This window comes from Megalobrama amblycephala, linkage group LG3 (assembly GCF_018812025.1).
Source record: "Megalobrama amblycephala isolate DHTTF-2021 linkage group LG3, ASM1881202v1, whole genome shotgun sequence".
Lineage (NCBI taxonomy): Eukaryota > Metazoa > Chordata > Actinopteri > Cypriniformes > Xenocyprididae > Megalobrama > Megalobrama amblycephala.
The window spans coordinates 30957690-30978514 of NC_063046.1; the positions used below are offsets into that span (position 1 = coordinate 30957690).

The following is a 20825-nucleotide window of genomic DNA, read 5'->3' on the forward strand; positions in this document are numbered from 1 at the left end:
TGAGAGAGGAAGTGTCATTGCTGTCTATGCAGGCCTCACTGAGTCATTGGATTTCAACAAAAATATCTTAATTTGTGTTCTGAAGAATAACAAAGGTCTTACGGGTGTGAAACGGCATGAGGGTGAGTAATAAATGACAGAATTTTCATTTTTGGGTGAACTAACTCTTTAGGTTTTGGTTACCTGAAATTTCAATAGAGGGACAGAAACCTCTCAGGTATCAATAAAAATATCTTCATTTGTGTTTCAAAAATGAACGAAAGTCTTATGGGTTTGGAATGACATAAAGGTGAGTAAATGATGACAGAATTTTCATTTTTGGTTGAACTATGCCTTTAAGATCTAAGGGAACTTTTAAACCTTTTAAAGGATCATTTGCCTTTGTGTATTATTGAAAAAATTGTCAGGTTTTTTTTTTTTTTGCATCATACAAATTTTGCAGGGGAAACCTATGAGCAGAATTGTAACTGCTTGTAAATTCACAAATGCTGGAGCAGTGGTGTTATGGACTCCCTCTAAAGGCTCCGCCCCCTCGTTCAGTGCTCTGCTTTGACTGGTGGAGTAACAGTCTAGGAGTTTGCCTTTGAAGTTTTTTTTTGTACGAGTGAGGAAGTGACTGTTTGTGGTCTGCAGCTGTGAGGCGGCTCAAGAGCCATACCGGTAAAGTGCAGTTAATGCATTGAGACTTGTTGAGTCTCAGTCAAAATGATGATTACTGATAACACATTTACAGACATGTGATTCACAGTTACTAATTTATCCTTTTGATTATGTCATACTTTTTCTTCCCTCTTAGGTTCATTAAGATTTTATTTTTTAAGTTTTTACTTTTTCTGACCATTGCCCTCTCCTTTTTACAATTGGACGTGGTGTTTTTTTTTTTTTCTTTCGTTTTTTTTGTGGCTGTGCCTTTAAGACTCCTATATAATGCCCCCTCTTCTCATATGACATGTGGAACAGGGCTTACTTATGGGTTACAGATGTGTTGTCTTATCCAGTATACAGTAGTTTGTAACTGCCCCATCCTTTAACAACAGTCTCTTTGCAAAGTAGGGGTGTAACGGTTCAAATTTATCATGGTTTGGTGGTTTGTGTCATGGTTTTAGGGTCACAGTTTCGGTATGATTTGGTATGTGCTAGGTTCAGAAAAAAAAGGACTACTGTCAAATAAAAATAGACAATAAGAACAAATAATCAATCTACAACAATAGCACAAATAAATACAATGGAGCAAAGATACAAATAAAATAAATAGTGTTTTTCAGGTACAGAAATTAATAATCAATGTTGTTTGTAATGAAAATGTGGAGGGTCATGTGTTAAAATGTTCAATTTTCTGACTTCGTAGATCTAAATATGTTTTTTCAGTTCTTAAAGTCAGCAATGTTTCATAGTACTTCTAACTAAGGCTGGGCGATATAGGTAAAAATGTATATCAATTTTCTAAATTTTGATGATATGGATAGATATTTTTGCATTTGCTCTTTAAAAAATAGAAAAATGTGATATTCCCCCTCCCCCATGCAAAATATAGAACAGCTAATGTTACAAAGTACAAATTGTTTACTCCAAAAAGCCTTTGTGTGTCTTGGGAGACAGTGAGCTCACTCTCATTTCTTCTCTTCCTATTGGAATGACCTGTGAACTCTGTGCAGATTTAGTCTTCCTGTGTCACACTGAAAGGAAATCAGATGTTGTAGATAATGTTGCGCTTTCTCAGCTACAGTCTCAGTTGTTATTGACTTAAGTTTGAGATGTCACCACACTCTATGGTGTATTGTTAACGTCAGAATTCAGATTTTTTTTTTTTTTTTTTTTTTGGTTTCATTCTCGGGCCCCATAGCATTGACTTGGGTGTGTCTCCTGTGTGTGTTTGTGTGTGCGAGTTCAAGCGTCTCCCTTTTGAAGAACCATTGCAAGAGAGAGGGAGAGAGAGAGTGAAAGAAAGGTTGTTGTGCTGCGGCTATGAATGCGTGTCCTGTGTGGGCATTCAAAGGTCAGTTAGAGAGCGTTTCAGTTGCTGTGGTTTAACCAGTGCAATAATGATACCTGCATTCTCTTTCATGGAATAGTTTAGACAGAAATAGACAATAGAGTATCTATTGGCCTTTAAATTTCTTGGTTTATCTGGCAGATGTACTATACAAAGTATGTATATATTATATATACAGTACCAGTCAAAAGTTTGGAAACATTACTATTTTGAAAGAAGTCTCTTATGCTCACCAAGCCTGCATTCATTTGAACAAAAAATAAATATAGAAAAAAATGGTAATATCGTGAAATATTATTACAATTTATGAATTTAACATAATGTTTTTCTACTTTAATATACTTTAAAATAGTTTTTATTTCTGTGATGCAGAGCTGAATTTTCATCAGTCATTGCTCCAGTCTTCAGCGTCATTGACGAGTGTTGACCAGCAGTTTGGCCTTTTCTAATTATTGGAGGAGACTTGTCCCCCTCAGTGTCTATGGTGGGCACCACATTGTAGATTATGTATTGTGTTTAATAGCATTTGGTGAAATAAAATGACATTTTAAGTAAGAAATAAAATGTAAATGTATAAAAGAAAAATCCTTGCTATGGCTAATTTCATAGCTAGCATTTTATGCGAACAATATTTTCACACATTTTGCATAATTTGACAAAATTACATCTTAAAAATGCACTTAATAAAAATTATATATAGGCTAACATTCTCATATTTGTCTGCTACAGATTAAAGTACATGGAATTCAGCTGAAAAGCTTGAATTTGTGTTATACATAAACTGAAACAGGGAAAACCTGCTGAGACCCACCAGTTTTGTCATATTAATATGATTGCAAATCAAACCGTAAACCAGATGTTTGTAATGTAAATCGTTTAATTTTTACGAGAGAAAGTTTCCATGACTCTTTGTAAATGAAACATCATCAGCCAAGGCTGCTGGCATCCAGTATGATGTTGAGCACAGTCACGATACATCGAGCACAGTCACTGCTCTGTGAAGTTTTGAAGCTAGAAATGGAAAGTGTTCTACAGTCCTTCATTCATGGGCCGACGATGAACACCGTTTGTCATGGAACAAGTGGGACGATGTGTGATTGACCGGGGAGTTTCCATGCCAGATTAAATTTGGGATGAGGATGTTGACTGGAGTACATGGGATGATGGCTGGAAGGAAACGGTCAACAGTCAGAGCCAGTCAGATGTATTGACTACTTCCTAAGATCTCCTGTAACAGCGAAGCATTCTGTGAATGCTGGGATGAGTGGGGTGACATATATTCTGCTGGCTCCTTCACTGACAAGCTGGAAAGCATGAAAATGGATGGAAAGAAGGCAGTGGAGACCCCATATACATTAATGAACTGCAGGCAAAGATGGATACCGCTTGTTACTGCCTGTAATGTCCACTGGCATGTCAAAGCCACCTTTGAATGCTGGGAAGAGTGGGATGACATTTATGCTGCTGGTTCCTTCAATGACAAGCTGGAAAGCAGGTCAATGTATAGAAAGAAGGCAGTGGATAAACCCTGCAAGTCCTATGTGCCAAAAATGGCAAATACGGACCCCAAAGATTTCCTTTGCAACCTCTAATGTCCACAGGCATGCCAAAGCCACCTTTGAACGCCAAGATGAGTGGAGTGAGATGAGAGGCAGGATCACAGCTGTGGCTGGCTGAGCTCAATGAGCCTAATTGAAGCATTAAAAAAGTCTTCCTTCGTCTTAACATTTGAATGAATGAATGAATGAAAGAACATTTATTTCCCTCCTTCACACAGGTGACATTAATGTAGGTAATGTTCATCAAAACATTAAGCTTCTTCACCAAAACCTTTCAACTTTTTGCTCTTACCTGTGAAGTTGATTAAGCTCGTAATGTGTGAACATTAAATCTAGATACGAATTAAATCAGACAAGATTAAAATGAACCCTGACTGTAACAATAATCACCTGTAACAACAGCATTAGCTAGAGAGATAAACTGGCAGATGTAAATTGTTCACACTTTTATCATATTGTGTGAATGCAATGCGATGTATCTTTCATTAAAATGATCCTGTATCAATGACTCCTGGATCCCACCTGTGCTTTGGACTTTCTCATGAGCACCCATGACCACATTTATTATAATCAATTTCAACGGTTTGTAATACAGTTTGTAATTTTTATTTTATTTTTTTAAAATAAATGGTCATTCTTAATTGTATTGCTAATACGTCAAAAACAGCTCTGTTATTTTTTTCTTTTCTCGAAGTCGTCACACCCAGTTATGGGCCTGTATTTTCAATTCAAATCATCAAAAAGTCAAGTAGTTTGCATCACTGAAAATTACTGTGGGGTGTTTATAATTTCTATTATAAAACAGTTATCCATAAAACATATTTCATATGGCTTGCACTATTTCACCATTAAAACTGAATGCTGGAATTCACACTTGTCTTCTGTGAACACTAGTAAAGCCTGCCTTCTTTAATTTGATTGGCCAGCTGAAACATTTTGACATTGACGAGTGCTGCTAGACTGCTGAAGCAGACCAGCCTAAAAAATGTTTTGTCATCCAACAAACAGAGCTGTGCGTGCGTGTGTGCGTGCGTGCGTGCGTGTGTGTGTGCGCGCTTGCGTGTGTGTGTGTGTGTGTGTGTGTGTGTGTGTGTGTGTGTAACAGTTGCGTGTGTGTGTGTGTGTGTAACAGAGTGCAGCATCAAAACATTGGCACTTTTTGGCCATTTCTAATTATTGGGGGAACCTGTTTTTGGTGGTTTCGTAGCCCTGTTGTTATCATGGACACTTCAAAATACTACTAATAATTTTATATAGCTTATTATCGAAATTGTTTTGATTTTTATAATGCTCCTTAGCTTCTTTTCCATCAGCCCGGTTACCCCTGTACACAAAGCAATGTTGCGCATTCTGTTTCTGATACCCACTTGCCACATTGATGAAAGGAAGTCAAATAGTATTTGAATGTTTATAAATAGCCATTCAGATTTTTGTATTTGCTATGCTTATCAAACATCACCATGTGCTTAAATACTGTACATTTTATCTGTTTTCAAACTTATGGGTTTTCACATTTTAATCTGGACTAAAACATTCCAGCTCAGAAAATATATCTAGATACTGGTTGAAAATCAGATTCTTTATAGTTGTTTTCTTTTGCACTTTTTATAGTGTTCTTTTGCACAAAGTTCCTCATACAAAGATATAATATGGCTTTAGGATATTTGGAAGACATTGTGTGAGTTGTGTGATTACTTATATTTTTGGAGCTAAATAGCCCCTAGTCACATAGTCTTCAGAAGTTCTCCTTTTGTGTTCTTCAGAGAAAGTGATTCAGTTTTTGAGCATCACGATGTTTTCATCTTTGGGTAACTATGCCTTTAAGAAACGGGCACAGTGAGTCTGCTGCTTTTCTAGAACAAACAGAATTAGCCTTTGCAAAGCAGACAACTACCATTATGTAAATTACATGTAAAATCCATAAAAAAATTTGCATAATCTCTTTACCTCATCCATCTGACCTGCAAGTGACAACCTTAGCAGAGCAAGACATTTTGGTCTCCATCTCAGTTCCTGGTTTTATGTCTTTAACATCTGTTCCAGGTGTTCAATATTTGAAATATGTTGTCAGGTCGTTGTTTCTGTTTTAAGGCATTTCTTGGGCGCCTTGGAATGTTTTTGTGTTGGCTTCAGCAGGTTGAAATGTACAGGAGAATGTTGTCAATGTGATGTACATGATGTAACGTTGGTATGTGGTATTTTGTTGGTCTTCTTTGGACAAAACCCTCTTGTAATAAAGCCTCGTAACAAATGAAAAAGAGAACAGGGTGTGCTTTAATGTGCTTATTTCTTTCATAGCATGAGTACCACCTTTTGTACTGTATTTTTTTTATTTTTTATATTTGACTTTGTAATCGAGTACATGCCCAAGAGCTTTAAACTATTTAAAGGTATTCAAATATGTTTGAATATTCTGCGAAGCCCTACAGATGCACTATAATGAAGCAGCCTATAACACGATGACTCCTACTGCATGTTCACACTGCATCTAAATGTGGCCCAAATCTTCTTCCTTCTTTCCTTTTTATTGCCCACATATGACAAATTTCTGTTTTCCCAATGACAGTGTGAACAGTAGAAACCACATGGAATCTGATTTTTTCTATTCTGATTTGAGCCACTTCCATATGTGCTACTAAATCTGATACTGGTCAGATGTTTTGTAATACGACCGCAGTGTGAATTCATGCAATTTTTTTTTGGGTCACTCGAGATCAACCTTCGTCACAATTCTGCGCTCATGGGAGTCTATTCAAAGATTTTACATACCCACATTATCAAGACAGTTGTGAAAGGTAGTCAGAAGGGCAGTGATGTGTCAAGTATTACAGAGAAAGCTTTATAATACAAGCAAAACATGAGGGCTCGTATCATAAAAGTTTCAAAACTCTGCTTTCTTTTGTCACATCATTGTGTTTATTTTTCAAATTGCCTGCGCATAATTTTGCTGGCTTCCACGGCAGATCACACTGTAAATAAATGCATAATCACTTACTTTAATGCCCTCTGTGTTTACTTTTGTATGACAGCGCGCTGTGTGTGTTGCCAAATCTGCGATTTCCCGCAGAATTGGGTTATTTTTTCACTGTTGCCGCAGATTGTTTTGCAAATCTGTGGGTTGAAGCTACCGCACCGACGGAATGCGATTGGGCTAGTTTTGGACTAGTATTGAGAAGCAATTTTTTGTGGTTAAAAACCTGGCAACCCCATTTGTATCGTTCTTTTGCGCATGCAGGTCAGTTCAGAACCATAATCTGTTCACACTGGAAATCTGACATTGGCAACATTCAAAACAATAGTCTGAACAGCTATACAAAAAAAATCAGATCTGAGCAAAGATCGGAATCGAGCATTAAGGCTTGCAGTGTGAACTTAGCCTTCGTAACTTAAATCATGTACAAAATAGTGCATTGCCTTGCTGAATATGCCCTGTCTCTTTGTTTCAGATGGATTGAAGCATGTTTAAATGAGGATCTTCCACCCACCACCGAGCTGGAGGAGGGCCTGAGGAACGGTGTGTATCTGGCCAAGCTGGGAAACTTCTTCGCTCCCAAAGTGGTCTCTCTCAAAAGGATCTATGACCGCGAACAAACACGTTATAAAGTAAGACTTAAAAGACTTTTTACGAGCCATTTTACAAACCACTTTCACAAGCACTGATATGGAAATAACAGAAGGTTTGGATTCATTTGTTGCTTCTTTGTCCCATTTGTAGGCCACTGGGCTCCATTTCAGACACACAGACAATATCATCCAATGGCTGAATGCAATGACAGATAAGGGCCTTCCTAAGGTAAGCAGTGTAGGTGGTGAACACGAGTCTGCATGGTTCTGTCATTAGCAGCCTTTCTTTGGATTTATTGAGTCACTAACATGACAGAGCTTGCCAGTGATCTCCTTTCCCATGTTTGGAAACAGTCAATCTCACCAAAGTACATGTACTTGTCTCTCCCTGTCAGATTTTCTATCCTGAGACAACAGACATCTACGACAGGAAGAACATGCCCCGCTGCATCTATTGCATACATGCTCTCAGGTACTGTTTTAACATTAATAACAGTAAATGTTTATTCAGCACCAAATCAGCATATTAGAATGATTTCTGAAGGATCATGTGACACTGAAGACTGGAGTAATGATGCTGAAAATTCAGCTTTAACGTTGCAGGAATAAATTACATTTTAAAGTATATTACAATTCAAAAGTTATTTTAAATTGTAATATTATGTTACAATATTACTGTTTTTACTGTATTTTTTCAGCATTGGTGAGCATAAGAGACGTCTTTCAGAAGCATTTAAAAAAATCATACTGGACCCAAACTTTTGAACAGCACCATATATATATTTCTGTTTTTTTTTTTTTTAATCATTTACTCTGTTCATTCTCACACTTCCTGTTCAAACAACCGATTTACTTGTTTATTATAATTCATTTTAGTGAACTAGTAGTTTCAGTGTTTCATGTAAATGAACCAGTTGACTTTAGAGCAAAATCATTTGTAAATCAGGCAGTTTTTTTACTGTTATTAGTTGTATTGAGTGTTATTTTATTGTTTTATGTTATTTTATGTGCTCAATTGAATACTGTTACCTGTATTGAGATTTGTTTTAATTGCAGAAAAGTGCCTATAAATAACTAGTTAAATACTATGAAACGGTTTCAAATTAGCTTCTCCAACTTAAAGATGATATGCATATTTAGACCTGAACTCAATTTTTTTTTGTGTGTGTGTTAAATTTAGTTAATCCTGCCTAGAAGTGCAAGGGAATGACGCTGTGTAGATTTGATCTGCATCTACATGTTCTCATCCTTGAATTAACGAGTCAGAATTAATGAGGAAACCTGTTTTGGTTTCTGCTGAGGCACTTAACATGAGGCTAGAGAATCCTGCCATTTGTAACTCTCACATTCCTGCTCAATGCAGAATTGACACTGGGCCCAAAGGCCATAAATCTGGCCTTCAGAAACAGGAAATAACAGCATTTAGGGGGCGAGAATTTGGCAGAGGCCTGGCGTGGGATGAGGGGTACTGAATCCAGTTGTGGGTCTTTGTAGCGAGTATTAATGACGGGATGTAGGTTAAACTTGAAAGTCATACAGATAACATCTGACCCTCTTTCCAGTAGTGCCTTTTCCTGCACACACCTGTGGAATAGGATAGCTCTCCTCTGGGAAATTAGTTTCTCATGATCTCTTTCTGTTTTCTCTACAGCCTCTACCTGTTTAAACTTGGCCTTGCGCCCCAGATTACAGACCTGTACGGCAAGGTCGCTTTCACAGGTGAGTCAGCTTGCTGTGGTATCAAAAGCTTGAGTTTTTACAATAACAGCTGGAAAAGGCCCTGCTCCTGGGAGCTGTGGTCAATGTGAAAATCATTATCAATTGTATGAGCGTTTCCTGCCATTTTGGCTGGCCCAAACTGCCTGCCAAGTCCATGGATGGAAAACATTATTTACCAGACCTATTGAGAACAATGTCCAGCCAATCACATTAAAGCATGGAAAAATGCACGGCCAAGATTACCTTCCAAAAGGTTACCATGCTTATTAAAGCATGACATTGCAAGATTTATCCTGAGCCTGTCCAGAGACTTATATTATAAAATAATTAAAACAAATGGAATACTTTCCACTGAGACAAATAATCCTAATTTTTTGTTACTTGTGTGCTGAGTTTGTTTTTTTGTCTTTTCAGAGGAGGAGATTAATAACATGAAGATTGAATTAGAAAAATACAATATTCAAATGCCAGCATTCAGCAAAATTGGTGGGATTTTAGCAAACGAGCTGTCAGTGGATGAAGCAGCCTGTGAGTATTTGTTTCTGCTTTTGAAGTCGAATTCCTCTTGGCTCTTTGGCACAATTGCTTCCCTTGTAAACATAAACAACTAGACTTAACTTGTACAGCCAAGAGTTTAACAACACAGTAATTACGATCTGTTTTACATGGATTTGATCCCAAAAGAACTGCATTATCTTCTGTTGCAATGATTCAGTGCACGCTGCTGTGATCGCCATCAATGACGCCATTGACCATGGAGTCCCTGAGGGCACTCTAGCTGCCATGAGAAACCCAAACGCCATGTTACTGCAGCTGGATGAAAGCGCTGCCCAGCACTACCAGGACACCTTGTTCCAGGCCAAGTCTGAGAAAGTGGCCAACTCCCGAAAGAGAGTACGAACTGCACTCTACAGTTCCTTTTAAAAGATTTGTAATTTTTGGGTAACTGAGGTTGTATTTTAATATATGCACACACAATCTCTGTCAAAAAACCTATCGGCCTGCCTAGCTAGACAGGATTTTAAAGGGTTAGTTCACCAAAAAATGAAATTTCTGTCATTTATTACTCACCCTCATGTCATTCCAAACCCGTAAGACCTTCGTTCATCTTCGGAACACAAATTAAGATATTTTTGATGAAATCCAAGATGTTTCTGATCCCCCATAGAAAGCAAAATAATTACCACATTCAAGGTCCAGAGCGGTAGTAAAGACATTGTTAAAACAGTCCATGTGACTACAGTGGTTCAACCTTAATATTATGAAATTACGAGAATACATTTTGTTCTCAAAAGCATAACAAAAAAAAACAACAACTTTTTTCAGCAATTTCTTTTTCTGTCATTCTGCTAGTCAAGTCAAGTCACCTTTATTTTTATAGCGCTTTTTACAATGTAGATTGTATCAAAGCAGCTTTACATTGATAACTGGTACATAAATTTTGGCTGCACAGCAGCTCTTAAAGAATAGTGTCAATGCAGGCAGATCAAAGCGCTATTGAATAAATGTCAAGAAAACTGTTGAATATCAAATGTCAAGTGTCCCCAACTAAGCAAGCCAAAGGCGACAGCGGCAAGGAACCCAAACTTCATCAGGTGACATCAGGTGGCAAACAAGTGGCAAATAGGTGTTACACTGTTTACATTGTAGACACAGTGCAGCGCTTCCAGGTTCTACGTCTGAATAAAGTCGTTATTTTTGTTTTGTTTTTTTGTGCACAAAAATATTCTCGTCGCTTCATAACATTAAGGTTGAACCACTGTAGTCACGTTGACTATTTTAACAATGTTTTTACTACTTCTCTGGACCCTGAATGTGGTAATTTAATCGCTTTCTATGGGGGATCAGAAAGCTCTCGGATTTCATCAAAAAATATCTTAATTTGTGTTCCGAAAATGAACGAAGGTCTTACGGGTTTGGAACGACATGAGGGTGAGTCATTAATGACAGAAATTTCATCCGTCCTGCACAGGTCTCTGCTTTGATGAAAGGTTTTGACCCACTTCAAATGTTGACCACTGTATTTTATTTCAGTTAATGAAAACGATTTTTCATATTTTAGTTAACAATAACAACACGGTTGATAATCTATCCATTGTGTCATAATATGAAGATAAAGATTTGAATGAAATGAATATTTCTTTGGTATAGATTGGAGAGAATGCTGAGGCTGAAAGGGATGCTTACGATGAGCTGCTTACACATGCTGAAATCCAGGGAAACATCAACAAAGTCAATTGTATGTACCTCACCCATGTCTACGTCCAGCTCTTTGTGTTCTTCTGAAGTGAATGATGTGATCTGAGTTCTGTTTTTGTGCTGATTTTCAGTGTCCAAAGCTTTGAATTCAGCAGAACAGGCCCTGCTGGGTGGTGATGAGGACAAGCTGTATGATTCTCTCCGGTCCCCTGCGTTAGGCCTGCAGTCAGTGCAGGCTCCGAACAAGGGATGGTACTTCAAACAGCTGCTGGCCGATCGAGAGCAGAAGGAACAGGTAACAGGTTCTGCTAATCACAATGGTTTGCCACTCACAGTGTGGTACACCTTTGTACTGCGGTTCGATGTTGTATAATGCTGCCTTTAGAATTCTAAATATTGAGTGAATGCATATGCATTGTGTGCTGGCCCTTTTCAAGAGTTCTGTAATTCTATCAGTCAGACTGCTCTCAGAGTCCCTCATCACTGCACGTCTGTGACAAAGCCAAGAGCTCAACAGAAATATATGTTGGCCATGGTAACCACAATAACAGCAATAATAGTTTATTCAGCAATAGCTGATGTGGCATAAAAATACCCTGCAATAACGGCACTGAGACTTCTTCTCTCGAATGCTTAGTTATTAGTGATTTGTGTTACTTAACACTAAACAAAACCCTAAAAAGTATAAACAAATTGTAGATATCACGAAATGTACATTTTTGTCTGCAAGAAAGTACATTTATTTAAAAAAAAAAAAAAGGTTAAAAAAATAATAATTTGTGAAATATTATCAGTTTAAATTAAATTATTTATTTTTTTATATACACTACCGTTCAAAAGTTTGGGGTCAGTAAGATTTTTTTAATGTTTTAAAAGAAGTATCTTCTGCTCACCAAGCCTGCATTTATTTGATTAAAAATACAAACAAAAACAGTAATATTGTGAAATATTATTCCAATTTAACACAGCTGTTTTCTATGTCAATATACAGTAAAGTGTAATTTATTCCTGTGATCAAAGCTGAATTTTCAGCATCATTACTCCAGTCTTCAGTGTCACATGATCCTTCAGAAATCAATCTAATATGATGATTTGATGCTCAAGAAACATTCATTATTATTATCAATGTTGAAATCAGTTGTGTACAATTTTTTTTCAAAATTCTTTGATGAATAGAAAGTTCAAAATAACAGCATTTATTTAAAATAGAATATTTTCTAACATTATAATTGTCTTTACTGTAACTTTTGATCAGTTTAACTCATCCTTGATGAATAAAAGTATTGATTAATTTTATTTCTATCCCCCAAAAAATAAAATTAGAATTCTTACTGACCCCAAACTTTTACAAAAGATTTAGATTTCAGACAAATGAAATAAAAGTGAAATCATGAAATAAAAATGTAAATAACTGTTTTCAACATTGATATATGTTATCATAAATCATAAATGTTTCTGCTTAATATTTTTGTGGAAACCGTGATACATTTTCTCAGGATTCTTTTATGAATAGAAAGTTTAAAAGAACAACATTTATTTGAATGGAAATCTTTGTAACATTGTAAAACTCTTTACCTGTCACTTTTGATCATTTAATGCTTCCTTGCTGAATAAAAATATTCATTTCTTTTTTAAAAATCTTACTGACTTAAGCTTAGAACTGCAGTGTATGGCTTAGTGTTTTAAAAGTGAGTGAAAGGAATAAAAAAAAAAAAAAAAAAAAAAAAAACATTAGCAGTAAATATTAATATCACTGTCAGATTTACATAGGCCTCTATTTATAATGTTAAAATATTGGTTATCCGTATTGGTCTCAGATTTCCTAATCATTGCACCCCTATTAATGAAATAACAACAATTCTTTACTGCATCACAACTGATTCGTGATACAAACCAAACTGTGAAAAATATGAACTGTTACCTCAAAATTATAGTATCTCATCATTTTGGCTTTTGCCATTCTTCCTCATACCTAGAATGCCCCAGGAGAGCCGCTGATGAAGGAGGAGATACAGAGTGGAGTGGATGCAGCCAATTCGCATGCAGCGGACTATCAAAAATGTGTGCACTCTTTCATATATCAGTATATTATTTTTAAACTTATGAAATATTGTGCATGTTCAGAGAACCGTAAATCAGATACACCAGTGTTTTCTTTGTCTCTCTTTTATGTGTTCATGTTTGCTGTCCTACAGCTGTTGCTCTGCGAAAAGAACAATGAGATGCGTTTGTGTGTGTTTGTCTCAGTGCTGCGGGCGGTGGAGAGGATTAATGCTGCCATCAGAAAAGGTGTAGCAGAGGAAACAGTGAATGAACTGATGAACCCAGATGCCAAGCTGCCGCAGGTTTACCCTAGTGCTGCAGATCTGTACCAGAGAGAACTCGCCAGCCTGCAACAGCAGAGCGCAGAGGTTAAAACACACAAACACACTCGCATCCACACAATCTCTGCTCACTCTAGCGCATTATTTTGCTGTAACCATATTTCTGATGAGACAATAAATAACTGTCTCCAGAACCAAGAGAGCTGCCTACAGCCTACACAGTATCCTAATGGTCATGGCTACTAATAAGTGATCCATTTGGAAGAGTTTAGCAATAGCATCAGCATCTTGGCATACCTAATGCCAAGAAACTTTAAAGGGCCTGATATAGTCACAGCAAAGTCTGGTGGTATGGTAGTATGTTTACAAGCAAGCTGTTTAGAAGTCCTGAAATTAAAACAAAACAAACTTAGTTTTGGCCTGATTTTTGAAAGTGAAACGGTGACATGACGTGTAGTCAGGTATGGTGTCCGATACTTGGAATATGTGCTCTGCTTTTCACCCATCCGTTTGTGCGCGCGCACACACACAGCTGTGAGTATTGAACACACACACACTGTGAACAAACACCTGGAGCAGTTTTGTTCGAATGACAAATTAGTTTGAAGTATATTGGGGCCTTAATAAGAGCATCAACCATAAAAATACATAGCACACACAAATATTTGGTAAACATTCCAATTTAACTTTAAAAAAATTAGCTTGCCAGTTTTTTTTTAATTCTGTAAAAATAGAAAAACAAGGAACTACACACCCCAGTCTGCAGAAGTGCCGATCATCAGGGGTTTTTTTTGTGCGCTTTTGCACAATTTGCCAAGCTAATGCCACAATACTGTAAAAAGACTCTCTCCTCCACTCTGCACAGTTTTATTTTGAGTGTGATTCATTGGATAAAAAAAGATAAAACACAAAATAAACAAAGTTAAATGATGAATTTGATAGCATTATTATTATTATTATTATTATTATTATTATTATTATTTTCAAAACTTATTGTGATAATATTGTCATTATGAATTATTTCTTAGTGGAAATCAAGGCATTGACATTTCTCTCGCCATGTCCAGCATCTTTTTTTTCCCCATTTGTCACAATGAATTATGGGATTGCCTTCTCTGAGAAAGATACATGCGATTCTGATTATGGAATATGGTCAGAATTAGGCTTCTTATGGTCAGAATTAGGCTTCTTAGGAGGCAGCATATTTAACTTGTATTTAACTTTGCCTTTGTAAGCAGCTCACTAGGTTTTGGAACAGAACAATTATTTACATGCAGTTTACATAAGTTGATGATCTATAACCTTTTAGTTTAGTATGAGTGATTTTCATGCTTTGCTTGACTGCACAGGGCTCCTTGTCACACCCCGAGCTGTTGGTTGCCGTGGAGATGCTGTCCTCAGTGGTGCTGATAAACGAGGCACTGAATGTAGGGGACAGGGCAGCAGTGTGGAAACAGCTCAGCAGTACCAACACCGGCCTCAGCAATGTAGAGGACGAGTATGCCCAGAGGTGAGAATGAAGTGTATGGTTGAAATGAATGTGCAACTGAAATTGGTCCTATTTACTTAAATACACATTCCTGGTCTTATTGTGCACAAATTTTTTTTAGTGGTGTTAATCTTTGCCTTTCATCAAAATACAGCAACTTGCGTCACGGTTGCCACTCATAGACTACACGACTTTCAAAGGGCATTTACACTTGTAACTTAATCTAGTGCTCAGTGCTCACCACTTTTAATAAAAATGAGTCTGTGTTGTGCTTTCAGGATGCAGGATGTGATGCTGAACATTTAATTTCATTTGTGTTAGCTTTGCGCATCTGCTTGCTGAAGAAAGATGCTCAAATGCTCTCTGGTGGACCATAATGTGACGATATGTGTTGCAGTAGCGCTGTCATATATGGCAGGCGATAACACGCTCTCTCACATATATACATACATATATAATATAATATAATATAATATAATATAATGTAATATAATATAATATAATATATATAATATAATATAATATAATATAATATAATATATATATAATATAATATAATATAATATAATATAATATAATATAATATAATATAATATAATATAATATAATATATACTGGAATTACTGGAACCATGTCCTGTGGTCTGATGAGACTAAGATAAACTTGTTTGGTTCAGATGGTGTCCAGCATATGTGGCGACGCCCTGGTGAGAAGTACCAAGAAAATTGTGTCTTGTCTATATATATATAACAGTATAAATAGATTTAACACATTTTTTCTGTGATTAATCACGATTAAACCACTTAAGTTTTTATACTAAGGGTACGTTTACACGACAACAATGTCCTAAAAACCCCAACGTTTTTTTTTGTACAGATGACAAAACTATGTGGGTTTGATGTTATCAAAACTATCCCCGTTCACATGAATCTGCGAAAATGACTGTAAAAATGATGTATTACACATGCCAGACAAGTAGTTGGTGTTGTTACTTTGTGAAGAAAGACTACGCGCATGTGCATGCGCATGCGCATTCTTTTACAGAGCACTTGTGCCAAACGCGCATGCCTATCTATCTAATTTTTACAGTTTACTGCACTTTGATATTCTTCTTGTTATTTCCCTATAGCGGCTAATAAATTGGAAGTCTCGCACATTCACAAAAAATGCATTTAATAATAAGGTGGATAGACTAAACATGTAATACGCATGTGCATCCCGTCACCATTTTCAGAGATTTGCGTTTTTACAGTTTACACAGAGATGACAACGGTATCGTTTCCAAAAACATGAACTTTTAAACCCATTTTCAAAGGTTTGTTTTTTCAGTCCACCAAAATGCTGTTGTTGTATACTGTAAATGAACAGCCAAAACGCATAAAACATTTTCAGTTTTTAGTTGAAAATGGTGTCGTGTAAAGAACACCTAATACAGCTACTGATGTCTCAATGAAATTGATCTTTTTTTAAATTTGAAACCATTATAGCCATTCAACATTACAGTATAACTAAAAGTTATCAATTTTAATATTTATTATGCTTCAAAAAAATAACAAATTTCTACTTATCTATACAGAAACTGAATAAAGTTATCAAACAGTCTGCACTGCATAAATTATTAAATAAATATAGATAAATCCTATTAAAGCTACAAAATTTCTTTAGTCAAGAGCAGTAACTTTCTCTGTTAGTTTTGTTCTTTGATTTTAACATTAATGACAGATACAGCAACTGGTTTATTAAGCCACTCTGACTTCAAGACCTGCTGCTGCCGAATATGACGCAGATCTTAAATGCATCCTATTTTCTCACATCTCTTTAAGTTCATTTAAGACGTTATTTAACTCATTTAAGACTGCTCTTCCGAGGATGCTCAACAAAACGGACATTTTGGCATAATTCTGTGTGTTATTGTTAGTTTCACACTCACAGCCCAGTGTAAATATTTGCCTTGATAAATATCTCTCCGTCATTGGCGATTCATTGGTGCTTCTCTCTAATCTCTCAGTGTCTTTGATAATTCAAACAGCGATTGTCACTCACGCGAACAAGCACAGAATTGCCAATTACCTGTCGGTGAGCTGAAAATCGGTGCTAAAAACATGACGTGTGTGTGGGCGACATTACTTGGCCTCTGGAATGACTTTCCTTTCAGTCTTCATGGGCCATTGGATTATGTCAACCATTAGCCAAATAGCTATTTAGGCATGTTTTAGCTAACTCACATTCAAGTCTGACACTATTCTTGTATGTAACACCTACTTTTTACGAAAAGTAAAATTAGTTTGCGATGGATAAAATTAGGTCCCACCCTACTTTCATTTTTGTTTTGCTCATAAATATGTCAAACCGCAGAAGTAAAATAGGTTGTGAATGAGTTTTGTGTTGATTAGAGAAGATGCCAAATAGTTCTGGTTTCAGACACTGCTTGTTGTTTCCCTGCAGGTATATAGATGAGCTAATGCGTCTGAAGGCAGCTGCACGTGAGGAGGGCAGTGACTATCTCACCTGGAATGACATCCAGGCCTGTGTGGACCAGGTCAACGGTACTGTTCAAGAAGAGCATGAACGTGAGTTTGACATTCATCCTCATTATGAGCAGAGCAAATTCAGATTGTTCTTCATTATGAACGGTGTATGTGTCGTTTTGCAATTTTAGGGATTGCTGCTATTGGTCTGATTAATGAGGCTCTGGATGAGGGCGACCTACAGAAGACAATGGCTGCTTTACAGAACCCAGCTGCCAAGCTAACAGATATAGATCCATCTTTGGCCCAGCATTACTATGATATACTGCAGGAGGCAAGGAGAGAGAAGGCCCACGTACGTACTCTTATACAAACCCATAACAGTAATACAGCCCACACAATGTCAGTAAATATCAAGACTTTGTGTCTTATTTTGAACCGTTCAGCATGCTGGGTCACTCCCATTGCTTTCATCCTCTGATATCCGGTTCCATTTTTTTGTCTAGTTTTTGTTTCCTCCAAACCCTAATGGAAAGCTTGTCACACTTGCTGAACACACAATAGCGCTTTCTCCCATTCTTTATAACCTGAGATGGGTTTACAGTGCTAACTATACTGATGTTAGTAAAAAGAAATTGCCATCAAGTGCATGTTATGTCATACAGTGACGTCAAAGGCAGCTAGTTTGTGTTCATAGAACACATATAAACATAATTAATTCAGAATTCAGTTTTAAATCTGAAAATGTTTTTTAATTTAGCTCTTCAGCCATATTCTGCTGCTGTTTGAAGATGGCCGTAGTTAAATTGATCTGATGAGGGGCTTTGTTCTTAGTCATTTAATGAGTTTGGCTTATTTGGTGAACAGCTCTGAAAATAGGTCCAAGTTCTGAAAATAGGGCTGCATATATATATATATATATATATATATATATATATATATATATATATAATATAAAATATAAAAATGCTTATGTATGTATTTATTTATTTATTATGCTCCAGGTTTGTTGTGCTTGACAATACTAATATGAATGACTTTATTTTCAAACATTAAATCTAATTTTTATTTTGGCTGAGACCCCCTGAAGCTTCTCTTCTGTTGACAACAGCGGTTTATAAGTGCTTCTCATTACAAGGTTTGGAAGATTCCCAAATGCATCTTAGCGACTCGAACTCACAGTACTTACAGAGATGGAGTTCATGTGAAGCAGTATTTATTGCGAGCCGAGTCGCTCTGATACACTGAAAACTCCAGATCATGAGCTGCTTGCATATAAAAGAACACAGTGCGGCACTTATCCCTGATACAGTGCGTATATTTATGTAATTAAATCACGCTAAGCCATATCACGATTATTACTATTTCATTTTGATTAACTGTCAGGAAAGTCTGTTTCTCTCTTTCCCTCTAAAAATGCATCATGTGGGTTTTCAGTCCAAGCTTCTCATGACTCAAGTCTAATGACATCATTTGAGCTCATACAGTCTCATTCCTCACCCCCGTATTTTGTCTGGCTATTAATTGACAGCTTCGCTCTTCTTTTCAGTGGAAACCCCCCTTACGTTTTCAAATGACTGCAATATGTACAAATGACTTGTTTCAGGTTCATCTCTCTTTATCTTTTGAGAAAAGTCATCCATCCCTTCAGATGAGATGGTAAACCGAGGTCCTGACTCTCTGTGGTCATTAGGGGTAACCCTGGTGTTCTGGCCAAATTCTCCTTCCATTTGCCTTTGTCAATCATGGCCCCCTGTAACCCCTATCCTTTGAATTGGCTCTATCACTCTCTCTCCTCTCCACCTGTAGCCGGTGTGTGGCGAGCACACTGGCACTGTTGTTCTGTGGCTGCTGTTGCTCGCATCATCCAAGTGGATGCTGCACGCTGGTGTTGGTTGAGAGGAGAACCCCTGATATAATTTTTACAATCATATCAGGGGTTCTCCCCTTAACCAACGCCAGCACTTTGGGTGTACAGTAGTAAAGTGCTATATAAACGCCTCATTCATAAGGACATTTTGGTTCGGATCAGAGGCTGAGGACGTGAAGTAGGTTAGGTATTTAGTTTTGTTTTTGGCCACGCCCCACGTTTCCTGTGGACGTGAAGCTGAAACCTCAGGGACACAGGTGAATGGGCACATGGTTTACCACAGCAGTGTGCCACTGTGGTTCAGAGCTGAACTGAAGCTTCTGAGTCAAAGAATACTCGTTTGGGGCATTATGGACACCAAATCCCAATTCTGTTTGATTTTGCCTATTTGGAGGCAGTTTTTACAGAATTACAAAGTTACAGAATTACAGAGTTATAAACATAATTTTTTTTTTGTGGACTCGTAATAGCTGCTGAACCCATGCTGCCAAAAAAAACATGGCTGGAAAAACAAAGTGTTTCCTTTAACTATGATTCGCACAAGCGTCGGAAATAACAAGGCTGATGACTTTTTCTCTGCCTTAAAAGGGCAAAATTCTGGTCCTGTTAGCTGGTGTAGCTAAGTAAAGGATTTTTAACATTGACATCACTCCTTACTAGCTTACGCTAGTTTGGGTCACTATGGAGTGTAAAGCACAGATAAAACCAGATCTGCTCAACTGACAGGAAGTGGTTAGGAAGGAAGTTTGATGATTTGTTTTTTTAACTTCTGCAATTTTTAAATGATCTCCAATAAGCAAGGATCACAAAAGATTGAGTGATGTGTGACCTGACAGAAAGTAGCAATTCAAGGCATTTCTGTTTAATTGACATCAATAATCACAATATATAATTTTTACAATATAATTATTATATGTAATATTGTTTGATATAATATTAATTGAGAGAGAACTTTATGTGCACTTTTGAGTTTTTATATGAACATTTGTACATAAAAAATTTATGCATCAACTGTTAATATGGATTTAAGTAGTACATCACAATTTGTATAACATAATGTGCAAAATTTTCCTACTTAACATTTTTGGATGACCTTTACCAAAGTGTAGCTGGAATAGAAGTTGTTCCTTTTTTTAATCATTCTGTGTTGTAAACAGGCCCAGAAGAGATGGTAATGTAATCTTGGACATTACACCACACCCTTTTTCACTTCCTTAGTTACAGTTTGCAGACTTCTGATCATTTCTACTCCACCCCACTGGGACACATTAAGTCTTATTTGCACTCTAATCCAGCAGGCATTTGTTTTATGCAGCCGATGAAATGCAACACAGTGAAGCGGAGCCTTATCAGCCCAGAAGGAACAACGTTTTCCTCTGTTGCACAGTTTGACACACCCTCGGGTTGGTGCGCTGCTGTACGTTTGCAAGAAAGGCGGGCGATCTGCATAGAGGCGCCTTTGCATTCAGCAAATCAGAGAGCCGCAAATCGCGCTCAGGAAACTGAGCTCAGCATGCGGTCAGGACTGCTATGAGAGGGCAACTGCGCCACCTGGTGGTGGTAGTAGTAAATGAACCCCTCCATTAGCATGTGTTTATCCTATAACTCCCTACAAATGATGATAGAAGCAGATGTGATTA

The 20825-nt window shown here is 37.0% G+C and overlaps 1 protein-coding gene across 1 annotated transcript in view; it reads left to right on the plus strand.

Annotated features, from left to right (window-relative positions):
- Positions 1-20825, plus strand: part of iqgap1 (IQ motif containing GTPase activating protein 1) — a 47555-nt gene that overhangs the window by 14340 nt on the left and 12390 nt on the right. Inside the window, exons 3-15 of the mRNA XM_048185096.1 lie at positions 6999-7155; positions 7268-7345; positions 7512-7588; positions 8768-8835; positions 9250-9363; positions 9551-9729; positions 10987-11074; positions 11166-11329; positions 13011-13095; positions 13282-13445; positions 14708-14868; positions 17293-17417; positions 17507-17670. Of these exons, the coding sequence (XP_048041053.1) occupies positions 6999-7155; positions 7268-7345; positions 7512-7588; positions 8768-8835; positions 9250-9363; positions 9551-9729; positions 10987-11074; positions 11166-11329; positions 13011-13095; positions 13282-13445; positions 14708-14868; positions 17293-17417; positions 17507-17670 (1624 nt within the window). The remainder of the gene's footprint in view (positions 1-6998; positions 7156-7267; positions 7346-7511; positions 7589-8767; positions 8836-9249; positions 9364-9550; positions 9730-10986; positions 11075-11165; positions 11330-13010; positions 13096-13281; positions 13446-14707; positions 14869-17292; positions 17418-17506; positions 17671-20825) is intronic.